Genomic DNA, 16130 nt, shown 5'->3' with positions numbered 1-16130 from the left:
TTTTGGAAAAAGGCTGCAATGAAACAAAGAGTGAAAAATTTAAAGGGGTCTGAATACTTTCCGTACCCACTGTATGACCATATGGATGAAATGTCAATTCATCCCATCTATATTTGATGTGTAGTCAAATGCTCCACCACTGAGCTACACCCCCTACAAATGTCACCCATTTCTTATTGATGGTAAATTACAATGTGAATTCCCATTGTGTGTGTGTGTTTGTGTGTTAACTAATAGCCTACAAAGGAAGTAAGAAAGGGAATGTATTTTCGACGTGTGGTACTCACCACAGCCTGTTTGTATGAATTTGACAGAATGCCATGGACTCTAACTTGGCCATGTCGGACGTCACTCATGTCTACCCATAGTTCCCGTGTGCGCTGGTCTTCTGGGCCAAAGCTACGCCATGTGTAATACTTCCCAGAATCCTCCTTCCACACAAGAAAAACACAGAAGATCAGAGCTGGTAACGGTGTGACAGTATTTAGGTGGAATTTCCTACGGGAATCAAAACTTCCCTCTGTACAGGGTTAAACTGTATGCTGTCATACTGTTCAAAGTGACTGGAAATAAGGAAACTTAATTTCCACAGAAGGACAGGGTTTAACTCCAACTAAAACAAATAGAACACGTCAAAAGCCCAAAGCAAAATCAATGCCACAAACCATTACAGTCATAAGAAACACTGTGGTGCAGCTCTCACCACTACACGTGTCATGTTGTGTGGGAGCGTGTTGATGGTTAGACCTCCACCCAGGACCGCCCTGCTGATCCTAGCGGGGCCCGAAGATGACCCCTGAGCTCTGCGAGGATGACTGTCGCCTCCAATTGAGTCTTCATGCTGCTGTGAGATCACACTGTACCCAACGTCTGTCCAAAATAATGAATATCAGGTTAGTATGTTGTGCTGGTCATTATGGATTGTCATGATATAAGCACTTGCATCTTTATTTTATGACAAATGAAATTCCAAATCCACTGAAAAGAAGGGAACCACTGTCTCGATGAATGATGTTTACAGTTGTGGCTCAGTGTCAGCCACTCAGCCAAATGAGAAATTAGAATTTTATTTTGATAATGTCAGTCCAGGCCTTATCAGAGCAAGCCATCATTGAATGATAATAGAAACTATAAAAATAACATTTGGTGATGCTCTAAAGCACATGTGTCAAACTCAAAGCCTGCGGGCTGAACCCGGCCCCTTTTAGATTTTTGCAGGGTCACAATAAAGTTTTGCCCTGTCTAGTTGTGCGCCAAACCAAACCAAAAAAGATGGAAAACTGTTATCAAACTCCAATTACGCCACACTCAAAACGGAATATGGCAGAACTTTGGGACTCGGAAATTCCCCCAGAAGCAGAGAGTTTTGATGTTCAGGCTGTGAAACAGGTTGCTGTAAAACATATAGTTATTGTTTAGCTTGATTTACCAAACTCTATGAAGGCTAAGGAACTTTGTGCTGACTTTTGTAGGGCCTACTGTTGACTGAAGTTCAACAAGTCGGGACTGTAAGAGTGGAAATTAGCCTTTGGCTATGATCTTGTACATTTACATTCCTTGAAATGTTCACTAATATACACTGTCCCTTTTTGAAATAAAATAAACTTAAATTGACAAAAAAGCAACAAAGAATTTGAAAAAGGCATCAAAAATTACCCATGTACCAATACAGGTAGATATTTGACTATCCAGTGTGTATTTAAAAGCATTTCAGTAAACTGTACATGTCTGGCCTTTGATGCGATTCTCTTGTCCAGTCTGGCCTCTTAGTGAGAATGAATTTGACACCCCTCCTCTAAAAGAACTTTCAAATCCTACAAACACCGTAAACCATATTTAGTAAGCAGACTGCAGTGGGTAGGCTATTTTTTTAACAGTTCTGGGTGTTTTAATTGATGCCTTGTGTTTCTTCAAGTTATATATTGAGAGTCCCATGTTTCTTACTTTATCGGCAAGAATGTATGAAGGACAACAGGTGTTTCCATTTAACCCATTTATTTACTAGGCACACATTCGGGGCAAAGGCAGATGATGAGGCTTGGTGTTTTTTTTTCATGCTCAACCATAGGATTTCTCCTCTGAATTGTGAGGACAGAGGGCCCTTATGTGGCTGCCAGACAGCACAAAGGAAATGGGTGGGACTTACAGTATAGAGTAGGCCATGATTAGTAGTGAGGGGGGTCAGGTAAGTTTGGACCATGATTGGGGAGGGAATTAAGTCAGGTAAGAATGGTTGAGTCCATGCCATGGAAGTGGGCAAAGGGTTAGTTAGTATGGCTCTACACAACCATGCCCAGTGTGGTTTTCACTGTGGAAAATGCATGTCTTGACTTGGATGTGGAACTATGGACATCTTGGTCCTTGCATAACCTCTGTCCCTGGTACAGCTGTACATTTGGAGTCCAACTGTGTTGACTAAGCTTCTAAGAGTCATTTATGTTGGCGGTATACAGAGCAGAGGCAATGTAGGCTTAGGAAGCTTTGAGGATTTCTTTTGCTTTATAGTCTGCAGAAACATTAAACTAAGTAACTGACCATCAGTTTAATCAGCTGGATATATAGGCTAATTTATTAAATGCATAGTCATGAAATATTTCCTTGCTGTTTTATGATAAACTATAGCATATGTTGTTATATACTTGCTGTTTTTTAAATAAACTTCATTGTTGTCTAACATAAATAAAACACTTCCACGTATTTTAATGTAAATGCACTGGTATGATACATGATCGGCAGTCAAATCCTCTGTCACTAAGCTATACCCCCCCTATAACAACAAATGGGATAAGTAGCTTTGCAATAGTCTCATAAATTAATACATATCTTCCAGTGGATACATTTACGTGTAAACTTTCGATTGAATTACATTCTCTGATAATACATTTAGACAGTGGTGGAGGAAAATCTTCCACTTGAGTAAAATAGCAAAAGCAGTAATGGTCCTGCATTCAAAGTCTTACTTTAGTAATAGTACAAAAGAATTGGCATCAAAATATCCTTAAAGTACCAAAAATAAAATCCCTCATTATGACAAATTGTGAGTTTAATAATAATGTACATACATGGCATTCACGTGTAAATATCACTATGTTGTCACTGGTAAAGATGGTTCTACTACTAGTCGTACTATACTGTTTACTGTATATACTGTGTATATACTGTACTATACTGTGTATACCGTACTAATCCATAATGATACATCATAATTTAATATCTGATTTAGATTTTGTATTAATAATCTGAATGTGCAAAATAACTAGTAGTCTAACTAATGTAGAAAAACATTAATGGCTTTCAAAAGTTAGCTGAGTAGTATATAGAAGTATAGTATAAAGCAAAGTATAAAGAAGCATATTCATGAAAATGATCAAGCAAAATACCTCAAAATGTGTAGGTAAGGTAACAGTAGGCTACTTTGCATAATTTCACTGTTGCATTTAGAGGGTGAATATTGCCACATAAAACATAGTTATTCAGCTAAGGATGTATAGAAAATAGAGCTAAGTGACAAAAGCATGTCAGATAATTATTAAAGTCATTTAGCATAGTATCTATCTATCACTCTATCTTTTATAGAATCTGGAATATTACGGTGATACGCGGATGTTTTTTTTTTCGTTTTTTGATACGGATGTTTAGGTACAATACGGTACACTACGGTGACGTCACGCAGCAGCCTATAAATACGCCGAGTCAACGCTCTCCTTTCGCGGGGTGTCTCATCTAACCCTAAATAAGCGTAACCTCCTGTCCTTAACGTTTGCTGTTTTTTTGTTTCTGGCTTTCAGGAAACGACAGGAGGCATTTGAAGCGGCGCCGGCAACCTTTACGAACAAAAAAGCCATGATAATCACTCCGTCGTGTTCAGTTTCCCGTCAGAAACACCGTGAATGTCCTGCCGTGGTCAGCTTGGCTGCCGCGAAGAGTTCGTCTCTGTTGCTCCGGTGTTTTCATGTCGGGACTTGATGATAACTGAGCAGATTAAAACTGAGCAGGGCGACTCTACCAGATCTTAAAGTGGTCCGGTTAGGGAACCTAAGCTCAAACAGCTGTAAACCTCAATTTACCCCTGTTGATATTCACTGTTACTTGTGCATCAACTTTGCTTGCTCCCCAACTCATGCTAACGCTAGCTTAGATCGTAAGCTAACATTTGTTAACATTAGCAGCACTCTTTTGTGTGCAGGGTGGTAGGGGAAGACTCATCCCTGATTGGCTCGCCCTGACATTCTTTCCCTAACCATATCCAATCCCACTCCTCTGGTTCAATCACAACCAACCCAACCAGAGCAGGCAACGAGTGCTAGCCACTCAGGGCTAAGTTCCCTAATGAATATTCACGAGTCTTCCCCTACCATTCTGCAAAAAAAAAAAAACTGAGGAAATAATTAGACACGTTGATGAAAGAACATTTTAAAAGTTCGCAGGACCAAACCAAACGTTTCTTTCTGTTGCAGTACAATGTGGAATTCAGCCATACTCACAGTTGAAGCACTGAGTTGGAGGCTAGCTCTAAATTTTAACCAGACCCGTGCACTTCAAAGAGGAAGTTTGAGAAACATGGCAAGATTTACTTTCACATGATTTGTGCCATGTTCCTTCACTGAGCTTAAGCCACCTAGAAGTGTGTGTGTGTGTGCTCTCATTTTACACACCAGATTCAAGTAACTGGTAATGAGATCTTAAAACACTCCCATGCATGCATTCATTTTGTGGGTCTTGAACTATGCCAGGTTATTTTAATGTTGAAACAACTTGCTTGTGGCTAAGATTAAAATAATTCTGCCATCACAGAATTGTGTTTGTTTAAGGCTTGATGTAAAAGTATAAATCATCCCAGACTGAGTCAAGATGAACTGTGGGTGAAGTCATTCAAAGTGTGAAAAATGAAGTGTGAGTGCACATTCTGCAAGCTGAAAGGGTTTGTAATAACTTACTGAGGGAGGTGAAGAACATGGCATTACAATTAAACTGAGCTCCACCTCCAATTAAACCCACATTATACTTGACAACAACACAGATAACATGTCTGCTGTTGTTAAAAATGGACAAGAAAGGCTCCAGAGACCTGCCCCCCGATTAAGACAGCTGCTTTAAATTCAGACATTTTTCTAAGCCTGAAAAGACAACAGGAAACTCCCATGGGTGCAGACATAGCTCCCTCTCCCACTTTTACTAGTCTATGTAAATGAGAACATTAACAGACTAGAACTTAATCCTTCTTGTTTGTTTAAGAGAAAACAGTTTACGCCTCTGCTCAATTTAGGACATTTGTCTTTGCAAATAAACTGTAAAATCCACAAGAAAACACATACAAGAACATGAAATATGACATATTTAGCTTAAAACAACTCCTTATGGGTGCCAGGAACTAGTGGAGCGACTCTAATGCCAGTGAAATATTAGATGACGTTGGTTTAACGCCTGTATTTCTGTCCTGAGTGTGGGAGGGACACAAAGGTCTTTTGGTCCCTCAGCCGTGTCCTGGGCCAAACCCCCAGAGTTCAGACTGTGTGGGACATTGGCTGGTGATCATTTTGACATCACTCTGCATTCACTGATTTATTCCACAGCCGTCCAAACTACAATGCTTTAACAGGCTGGTAAAGTTACAACCCAAATGTCTTGACATAATGGGGAGATTATTGTATTTGTTCATTAGTGTTTCTTCCCACCCTTTGAGTCAGTTAAGTGGTGCGTCAATGCATTCGTGACAGCTCACATAATAAACCTAGATGTGTGATTGTTGAGCGCTGGATCCGCCCTGTTATGGCATCTGTGAGGACAGAGAAGAAATGATGCACACAATGTTGTTGAGGTCTGCAGTGCAGCTGATAAACATTCTGATTTTTAAAAGCTGGGAGGGGTGCAGACGCAAAATATGACTTTGTAGCTTCCAATGTCAGGTCACTGGTCTCACAGCCAGCAGAAGCTGACAAAAACCCCCTCTCCTCTCCTCTATGTCCAGTAGTCTGAGCTCTCTCCTATACTGCTGGGGATCTTATAACAATTCGTGCAAAATAGTACATTAACTATAAAGAAAAAACAACAATTTCAAAATTACCCTTTTCATGCTTACATTTGACAATTGATAAAGGAGTGAAAACTCTACCATTCAGATTTTCTTGGTAATATTCAAATTGATTAATTGATTTTCATAGTAGAAATACTCACAAACATGAACAATAATGGTATTTACACTTTATTGTAGAAATTGGACATTTTGGATGCTTCCGAAATGTATTGGTATTCCCTAAAGTCAATAATAACTGGGCTTGCAATTATATGTAAATATGTATCTATTTTTAGAATGTTTAGAATTAAAGTAAGATTACTTATGACTGATTTGAATATTATTGTTATAGGCGTTTGAGGTTTTCATAATTATTAATTTCTTCATCAAATCAAATTTACGGCTAAACATTGCACAGTTTGTGTAGATTTAACATGGATTTGTAATACTTGTCCTATTGTTTCATAAATCCTTCCCCAACTCCTCTCTCAAAAATATCCAATGGGAGAGGATTGCCACAGAATACTAAGTGGTGAATCAAGACGGACCTCGTTTTGTTTGCTCTTTTTTTAGGAAAAGAGCAGGCTGGTGTGCACAACAGCTAACCCATGCCTCACTGTGCCAGTTGGGTCAGTGAGTCAGAAAGTAAGAAACTGTCATTGGTTAAAGCTGGTCAAGAACACAGATGAGGGTTGCGCAATTCAATACGTTTGTTACAGGGTGTAAAAGTTTCAAAGAAATGTTGAGGCAATGAGAGCAGTACAGAAGCAAAGGATGACAAATATATATTTAAAAAGCTCAGCGATGTAAAACAGGAACCCTTTTCTATGTAGGCAATGAAAGGGCAGATGTTCTGAACAGAAAACGGACCGAACCAAGCTACCAAACCTCAACATCTAGTGGCCTTTTTCTGTTAGTGGTCAACTCAGAGTGGCCTCAGAGAACACACCCTTCCTGAGCAGAGGCGTGTGGTTATATTGCAGATGGGCAACATTTTAGTTCAATTCCAGTGAATGCATTTCCTCCAGATAGCCAAGCCACTTTGGCCCTGGAGATTTAAAGAGTGCTTTATATTAAAGAAAAGCAATCTGCATATTTAACTAAACTACAAATAGTTGGGAAACTGATAATGTGGTACATCTCTTAGTATGCTGCCCAGTATCCCATATATTAATGCTTTGAGAGGACCCCCCTTTACTAAATAACAAATTTAATTTATTTTAGGTGATCCCTAAGAGGGTGCAACAAAGTCACATTTCACAATAAAATTATAAAAACAGTCCAGTGTTGGTCAAATCTTGTTAAAAGATAACGAATGCACAGATTGCCTCACTCTTCCTCTGTTATGTTGAAACCAAATCTCTGCACAGAAAGGCCAGAAACTTAGATTTTTTGCTATTTACAATCTGAAAAGATAAATAAAAGAAAAAAAAGCTGAGTTTAGACCAAAACCATTTCCCATACAAACGCTGTTCCAAATTACAAAATGATTCAGAGGGCAAGTTGCTCCGCTGCTGGCAGACCACTCATTTTGTTCTGGCCACTTTATTTTTCCTAAAACACAAGCATGTTTTGCTTATTACAAGTCAAACTGCACATGACTTTTGTAAAAATAAAATAAAAGTCCACCTGGGATCCAGATTCAATGACATCCTATCTAGGATCCAATCTTACAACACAATCACTTTCATTTTGCTTCATTTTTCCAGTTCAGCTCCAACATGTCTGGATCCGCTTCAGGCTATTTGTTAAGCAAACTTCTCAGCAGGACAAGAGATGTGTGGCCAAACACTGAGGTCATTGATGGGTACACAATTCATTTTTCAGCTTGGGGCGCTGTGTTTTTACAGTCGGCTTTGGATAGTGTAGACGGCTCCCTCGGGACCAAAGACATTTTTAAAATCTGACCAGCATGTACTGTTGAGTGACAAGGCAGATAAGAGCAAATCAGGCAACGGAAATAAAGACAATAGGTTAATACAAACAGCTGATCCCTCACTTTATAAGCACATGTAGAACAACCTCCTGCGTATTAATGCTGTTTTATCTGCAACACATTTCCCTTTACAGAAGTCTTGAAGAGTATTGGATGATTTAATGAGATGTAGGGAAAAGGCAGGAGAGGAGTTTGCAGAGAGTGACCTGTCAAATTCCTCAGAGCTACAAAAATAAATGAATATGAATGTCCCACACACACATCCTGCACATCACTCTGCGCCCCTTCACTTCCTAAAACATGCCCCATGTGGTAACTGATGAATCCACTCGCCAACAGCTCAAAAGCCTCCGCACATTTTCTGCCAGAGTCTAGCAGGGAGGCAAGGAGAAAAAAACAAAGTCTAGCCTGTGTCTAATTTTAAACCTGAAACAGGCTGTTTGTGGGTTGTTGTTAAGACTCAGTCGCATGCTTGTGGAAGAGGGTGATTTTACAAGGTCTGGGTCATTCAATTTTGTGCATAAAATAAAGAAGGGCATGGCATGCCCATTTGCTGCTCCAGAAGAAGACTCTGAAGTTCTGTGGTTTACAGTGAGTTGAAATAAAAACAGTGGCACACACCCAACATGATCATACAAAACAATGAATAAACTCTAAGCAAAATATACATTATTCCCTCAACGTGAGAGCAAATGGACAGCTAATTAAGAAAAAAAACATTTACAGGCAGAGTGTAATGGTGCATACTTCAACACATGAAATGCCAATTGAACAACATCTATATATACTTATATATATTTATTACTGATGATGGAGGGAGAATACACAGCTCACCTGTTTGTTGTGGAAGCCAAACTCTTGCCAGCTCTGTTTGGGAGAGACAGAGGAATAGCATCACCAAACTGAAACACATGTTAGCCGGAAAAAAATAAAGGCTTTGTCTCAGCTCCTGTCTTCTCCTCTTCTTCTCTTTGCAAAAACAAGTTTTTTCTGAATCGCCCTTTTCAACCGTTACTCTCTTCCTCCCTCCAAAACCCGCTCCCTCTCTCCACACACCCCTGGTTCTGACTGCACCCTCTCTCTCCTCCTCACTGCTGTTCATCCGTTGACTGGGATCAGTTGTTGAGGCTTTGAAGCAGAAAGTCTATCATCTGCACTCTTTATTTTTATATAATTGTACACGTGTTCCTCTATTTGGGATTTAAACATCCATCCATCCATCCATCCATCCATCCATCCATCCATCCATCCATCCACTGGAGTTTCACTGTCAGCAGTGTGAATGGCGCCTCCCTCTGTCCAAACCAGCCGCAAGGACAGTGAGAAATCTGACATTAAAGATAATTTTTTCAGGCATTTAGGCTTCTATTTCCATAGGACAGATGAAGACAAGAAAGGGGAGAGAGAGAGGTGGGGGATGACATGCAGCAAAGGGCCACAGGTCGGATTCAAACCCACAGCCGCTGTCTCAAGGACCAAAACCTCCATATGTTCCATCCTTTTGGATGGAACAAAAAAAAGTCTCTTTTAGCTACAGTGTAATTTCTAGTGGTTATGTAAAAGCCTTGTTTATTATGGCATGTAAAACTGACAAAACTCGAGCTTTACAAGCACTGGGGCTGACACCACCTCTCTCAGCCACCGCTTTCATCATTTCTATCTGCTCTGAGAACAAATGCAGAATCCTTGGCAAAGGAAATTGCAGCTGAGCGTTTATTGGATTCACAGCTGGAAAGGCAATCAGTCTCCTGTCCCATAAACAAACGATACAGTGGGCACAGCAGCAGGTGTGGATTTTTGTGGAAAGGTCATGCTGACTTTAAACAAACAATAAACAGAGGTTTTCACTTCCTTTATACTGTAGTTCCCTATTTTGTATTATTAGGGCTGCTGGTATTGTCTACTTACTGAGCATACAGTGGAAGGACCATTGTTTTTTCATGAAGTGCACCAATGAGGTGAATCCAGATAAAAGCCAGTACCTGGATAAAAAGCTTCAGATTAACAAGTAAACAATTCAAACTTAATAGGAAGATTTTGTCTGATTGATACAGTAATCCCAATTTGTTTTAAGTATATGTTAAAAGAGTAGAGTATGATTGTTTAAGCAACATACAACAACATTTTTCTATTCCTATTACTTTGTTGGTGAAACATCTCTTGGGGTGTCTGAGCTTTTGGACAGGAAAATGATCTGACATGTCTGTGCACTCTAGATCAGCTGCACTGTCAAACTAAATAAAAACTTTAAAAAAAACTCTTCTGGGAATTTAGACAGACTTTGATACATTTAAAGTAGTTGGACAAGTTCCACTGCATAAAGGTTTGAATGACCAAAAAGCCAGAGAAGGCCTGACCTTATAGCGTAAACATCCAGAGAGGACATCTCCTCATCTGGAACATGTTGACTTGATTAACCTGCTAGGGAGAAGCACGAATGATACACTGCTTTACAGTTTACTGATGTTTCTATAGCTCAACCTCAACCCTCATACAACGTTATTCACATTTCAACTGTATTCACTAGACTAGGCATTATGATAAGTAGGCTATGCAAACATTTCTGATAGAATTAAAATTATGTTTCCCATAAATAGGCCTACTTATTTTAATTCAAACCATGATCTTTTACCCTTTTACGGTATTTGGGTCAACTGACCCATTTCAAATTTTTACAAGAAGAAAAATACAATAAAAAGTACAATTTTTGTACCTGACAATCATTGGCCTTACCTTATTTTCTGTGATAAACACACACAATTCCATTTTTAGTTGTGTTCTAGTACAGACTGATTGCATTCCCTAAATATATATGAAAGACAATATTTGTTAATAGATTATGAAGTAAAATTTTATTTCAGAATTGTTTTTATAACCCCATATAAGTCACAGGTCAATTTGACCCGAGGGATACGAGAGGGTCCCAAAGTGAAGACAACACCAGGGTTATCCTAACCTGAGTCTCATGTACCTCAGCCTAACCAAACGTTAATCATAGCGTTGTCACATCATGAAACCGATTTGTAGTTGTCAGCCTTCATGCCTTTACAGGCTATGGTGTCAACCATGGACAAGGAAAAACAATGGAAGTAAGGCGCGGGCAAATGACGTCATAATTCCAATGAAGGCGTCAGATCCAAAACGTTTCATTCAGAGTGACAGAGAGAGACATCTCTCTATGGCTCTGGCTTCATTCATTCATGTTCTGTTCATTTGCTTATGTTACATGGATGTATACGTTCTGTTAAACAACGTATTTGACACTTGATTTGGAGGATTTTTCTTTGCTTTTCGTTGACTGTAAACTCGGAACATGTAGCCACAAATGTAGTCTCATTTCTCCCCCTAGTGGTCAAAATAACGATGTAGGTCACATGTGAAATACCCGTGGATGTATTAAGAGAAATACCACCTAAATACCGCGACTGTAAAAAACGAATATAGATGTATTTGACCAAAAGTCAATACACAATACTTATAACATCAGTTCTCCCAGAATCAAATAAGGACTAGACCACTGCAAAGGCTGGAAGGGGGTATAGCTCAGTGGTAGAGCATTTGACTGCAGATCAAGAGGTCCCCGGTTCAAATCCGGATGCCCCCTGTTTTTATTCTTACATTAACCTATATGAAAAGGAAGTAGACATTTTCATAGCCGTACAAAATCACTGTAATTACTGCTATGATTTTTTTTTTTACTGGATTTAGGCTGCCTTGATCGTATGACAAACAGACACAGAATTACTACATGCTACGGTATCTATAGCATATAAATTAAATTTGGGCCTACATGATTTCTTCTGCCAATGCCAGCTGCATTAAAAGGCAGTTTCACTTGTTGAACCAAAGAACATTACAGCTACAGGATGAAAAAAAAAAACACTCTCACTGTTTGCAATAATAATGTTTATTTAAAAAATACACAATACATTATATACAGTAAATTTGTAATATGACTCATATTCCTTAGCAGCTGGCTCATTTTCCTATTCAGGGAATTGCTGACTTATACAGTAAATATAGTTCAAGAGCTTTGTTTTCCTAAAATGAATTACAAAACATGTTCAGGTCTAACATAGCGGTCCTGTTGTTCATTGGCATAACATTTAATTTAATACATCTGGTGCGGACTTGTATACCAACATTGCAGTTTCTGAGACCACAGGAGCGGCAGAATGTTCTCTATAGTTTCTTCTCTGTTGTTGTGTAAAAGTCTTTCATGATAGAAGCTTAATAATAGGCAGCTTACAAACTGACTTTTTCATTGGAAAGCTGTTTTGTAACTAGTGAGGTAGGCTACTAAATCGGTTGTGAAAATGAGATTATGATTGTCACGTTTAATGCTATGTGTGAAGAAACAAGGGCACCAGATTAACCTACTAAAATTGAAACATGAGAAACACAACGCTTAACACACAGCGTAGTTTATGTTTTAGTATTATTAGTTAACATCTGTTATCTATCTGCCTTAAATGTATGTTGTAAGATTTCTGGTACGTGTTCAGTTTTTCTTCAGTTTTTTCACTCAACAATGCAATAAAGTAACATGTACCTGAGTGAAATTAAATGCTTGTGAGATTGTAGAAGTAGTTATAGTGGAATGTGATATTGCTGGTCAGGGCAGCACCTCTCTGCATGGGTTACTTAAGGTAATGCACAAAAACACTCACTGTGCACTTTTAACAACAAGAGAGAGACAAACTGAGAAAAACCTCTCCAGTTAACCAGATTATTAAAATATAACCGAGCGGTCCTTGGACAGTGCAAAATTCAGCAATTTACAGATATTGGTTTACCTTTACCCAACTCTAAGATTACCCAGGTTTCTCTCTCGTTCGTCCACCCTGAGGCCTCACACAGCGGTGTAATACCACATGTGTGGCCAGGCAGGCTCTATCACAGGATTTTCCCCCAAAAGTTACCAATGTAAACATTCCTGACATGTAGGATCTGCAGTGACTTTTGAAGTTGGCTCAGTTTGAGGAAGTCTGATCCACTGGCGTTTGCTCTAGTTTGCAACAACCCGTGACTTCATCCAGTCCAGACTGGCAGGTAGACTGGGAGAGTGCAACAAGAAAAAGGTTATTTCAGCTGAATATGATGTTTGTAAAAAAAATATATATATATTCATTTCTGTTGACTCATACACAATAATTTATACTGGTAGAAAGAATGAGTGAGCGTGAGGTGTGATGAGACTCACCCCTCTCCTGTCAGGGCACAGCAGGCTTGAACATGCCATGAGTGTGATGAGATTGAGTCGAGTGTGAGGGACTGGGAGATCTCTGCCGCTGTCATCGAGCCTTTCACGTCCTGTTTGTTAGCCAAAATAAGAACGGCGGCTTTCTTTAGGTCCTAAAAAAGAGATACAATTGGTTACCATTGCTGCTTTCAGAAGCCATTTAAAGAGGTGAAATCTTTTTCATTGGAAATCCCTGTGTCAACTTTTGAGAACTAAGAACAGCAACCTCAACGGAATATTTAGACACGTGTCAACGCTCTGACTCACAGAGTCTGAGTTAAAACGTCCTCATCATGTTGTCTCATAGGTTTGTAACCTGTGGAGCAATGAGTCATTCTGAAAGCAGGAGTGCATCAGCCACAAAGACGTGTAGAGCTGACTAGGGCAGTTTCACTGAATAACAAAAGGGTTTCACGTCAGTTGATGAAGACCAACCATGGTGGAAAGTAACCAAATACATGTACTCAAGTACTCTACTTCAGTACAATTTTGAGGTGCTTGTACTTGAGTGTTGTAATTTTCTTATATTTATACTTCTACTCCAGTACAATTCAAATGGAAAAATTGTGGTTTTACTCCACTACATTTATTTGATTACTTTAGTTACTTTGTGGATAGAGATTAATAATAAAAATCAAATCAACAAAAATTATGATGTATTGTTGGTTAAGATAACAAACAATTTTGTTGATCCCCAGTGGGAAATTTACAAGCCACCCAGCAGTATATAAAGTCAATAAAATTACCCCACCTTCACCAGCTGTTAAATTGAGGTAATAAAGGCATTAATACATCCATAATCATCATCCAGTAATATACAGTACATTATTCTGTAATGGATCAAATGAGTACCTTTACTTTTGGTACTTTAACTATAACTTGATGCTAAGTCTTTTGTAATTTTTAACCTTTAACTTAAGTGACATTTTGAATGCAGGACGATTTTACTAGTAACAAATTGTATACATTTTCCAGTGTTGTTTATTTGGAGACTTCATAGTCTGTGTAAAGTCATGTAATGTATGGGCTGTGTGTGACCACCACCTCTACATAACTAGTCAACTTACACAAAAAGAGTGGAGACTTTCTTTTCTTTTTTCAGTAAAAGAGAGTGCAACAAGAAAAAGGTTATTAAAGCAGAATGTGATGTTTGTAAAAAAACAACAAATTCTTCTATCAATTCTGTTGACTCATACACAATTACTAATAATGGTCTTCAGTAAAGGATAGGAGTAGGCTACTCCTACAGTTATATGATCTGTGGTAAAACATCTGGATCGTAGTGATTATGACCCTTGAACTAACAGACATCTGTCAACACAGCTGGATGTGTACCTCATGTGCGAGCATTCGGTGCAGTTCCTCTTTGGTGAGATTGAGACGTTCACGATCGGTGCTGTCCACGACCAAAATGACAATCTGAGAGAGAAACAACACATAATTGAATCAGTTATTTTCCATACAATCAACAGATAGTTCACACCATCAGAGCCCATGTAATCACTTGTAATGATAGAAGGCTGGGGCACAAGATGCCTGCTACAGACACATGTGATCTATTATAAATGATTATGTAATGGTATAGTCTCATTGCCAGACCTATGTCTCCACAGCGCAGTGGTGATCCGTTACTTTATAGATGCAGGGAGCAGGTTAGAAATAAGAAGCCATTATGAGTTCATGTGCAATAGGATTACAGCACAGAATGCTTTCTGTTTCTGTCTTCTCTCTTGAATATCTAATTTCACAACTGCCCATGTTTTCTGGAATGAAAAGACCAAGAAACTTTAGCTAAATAATAAGTTTTGTCTTTATCTCTATGGAATGTTTCGGTAGCCTATCCAATGTCTTGTGCTGGACAATGCAGTTCAGCTGAAGACAGCAAGTGATCCGTACCTCTGTGTTGCCGTAGTATGAGTACCAGCTGGCTCGAAGGCTCTCCTGTCCTCCGATGTCCCAAACCATGAAGTTTGTTTTACCTACGGTGATCTCCTCAACGTTGCTGCCGATGGTTGGGGATGTGTGGACGGCTTCCTTTGTCAGACTGTAGAGGGGGGGAGAGATATACAGATATCAATCAGATTTTATAGTTATATGACATTTTAGCCTCAGAAAGTGGCCAAATTACTTACAACTGATAGAGGATGCTTGTCTTTCCAGCGTTGTCCAAACCCACAATGATGACTTTGTGCTCTTTAGGAAAGTAAAAAATATATAGAATAAGTAATGTTACCATAACACTGCAAAGTAGATTTGTTGTTATCTCTAGTCTAAGAGTGAGTTACATAATTTGTTTCAGTACATCACAGGACAAATGTACACACAGATAAGATAAAAGACATGTGCAGGACTGGGATGCACTGAGCAGAATAACAGTGTTACATCACCATAGCAATAATACCTGGTCTCATACTGTTCAGTGTTAGTTTTACTGTAAGTCATTGAGAATGAAAGAAATGTAGATGTAAAGTGATAAAAGGGAATATTGGTTAGAAAAACTATATTTGTGATACATGAAAGCAATTATTATTCAAATTTTATTTATTCTATTTACAACAGACTAGGCTATCACTTAAGAATAGCTTTACCCAGACTCAAAATATTTGAATAGCAATTTACAAACAAGGTAAACTATTTTTAAAAAAACACCAGAAGTTTTGTGAAATAAACATAATCTTACCTCTGTTGCCGAACACAGCCATCATCTTGGTCAGAAGAAACCCCATGTCCAACAAGTGTCTGTATGAGAGGTAGCCAACACTTGATGAATACAAAATAAATCCAGTCGAGGCTCCTGTTCCTGGAGACAAACTTCAGTATCGGTTAACCGGTGCCTGGCAGACCAACTCGGATTCCTTCATCTAATATCGCTTTCTACTTCTGCGTAATGTTAGTGGGTGGAGCTTAACCAAGAAACGGTTCTGTTTATCTTTCAGCAC

The 16130-nt window shown here is 38.9% G+C and overlaps 2 protein-coding genes and 1 non-coding gene across 4 annotated transcripts in view; 1 reads left to right on the top strand and 2 right to left on the bottom strand.

The window, feature by feature from the left end:
* The window catches only part of LOC117958429 (plexin domain-containing protein 1-like), a 14369-nt gene extending 4443 nt beyond the window's left edge, over positions 1 to 9926 (bottom strand). Inside the window, exons 1-4 of one of the 2 annotated variants that reach the window (XM_034894823.1) lie at positions 9858 to 9926; positions 8784 to 8816; positions 704 to 870; positions 288 to 431 (exon numbers count right to left, since the gene is read on the bottom strand). In XM_034894823.1, coding sequence (XP_034750714.1) covers positions 288 to 431; positions 704 to 870; positions 8784 to 8816; positions 9858 to 9891 — 378 coding nt within the window. In that variant the 5' untranslated portion in view covers positions 9892 to 9926. Of the gene's footprint in view, positions 1 to 287; positions 432 to 703; positions 871 to 8783; positions 8996 to 9857 lie in introns of those variants that run through there. The other variant, XM_034894822.1, reaches the window with a different exon arrangement.
* Positions 9927 to 11481: 1555 nt separating this feature from the next.
* Positions 11482 to 11553, top strand: trnac-gca. Its single transcript has one exon. It is a non-coding gene; the product is annotated as a tRNA-Cys (tRNA).
* A 1002-nt stretch (positions 11554 to 12555) lies between these two features.
* arl5c (ADP-ribosylation factor-like 5C) lies at positions 12556 to 16113 on the bottom strand. Its single transcript, XM_034894883.1, has 6 exons — positions 15872 to 16113; positions 15324 to 15384; positions 15088 to 15235; positions 14527 to 14610; positions 13153 to 13304; positions 12556 to 13006 (listed from the first exon to the last, which is right to left on the bottom strand). Exons 1-6 carry the CDS (start codon positions 15915 to 15917, stop codon positions 12958 to 12960), a joined length of 540 nt encoding a protein of 179 aa, XP_034750774.1. The 5' UTR covers positions 15918 to 16113; the 3' UTR covers positions 12556 to 12957.
* Positions 16114 to 16130: the final 17 nt, after the last annotated feature.

Source organism: Etheostoma cragini, chromosome 15 (assembly GCF_013103735.1).
Source record: "Etheostoma cragini isolate CJK2018 chromosome 15, CSU_Ecrag_1.0, whole genome shotgun sequence".
NCBI classification, from domain to species: domain Eukaryota; kingdom Metazoa; phylum Chordata; class Actinopteri; order Perciformes; family Percidae; genus Etheostoma; species Etheostoma cragini.
The sequence above is the reverse complement of the archived record's forward strand: the minus strand, read 5'-3'. Positions and strand labels throughout refer to the sequence as shown.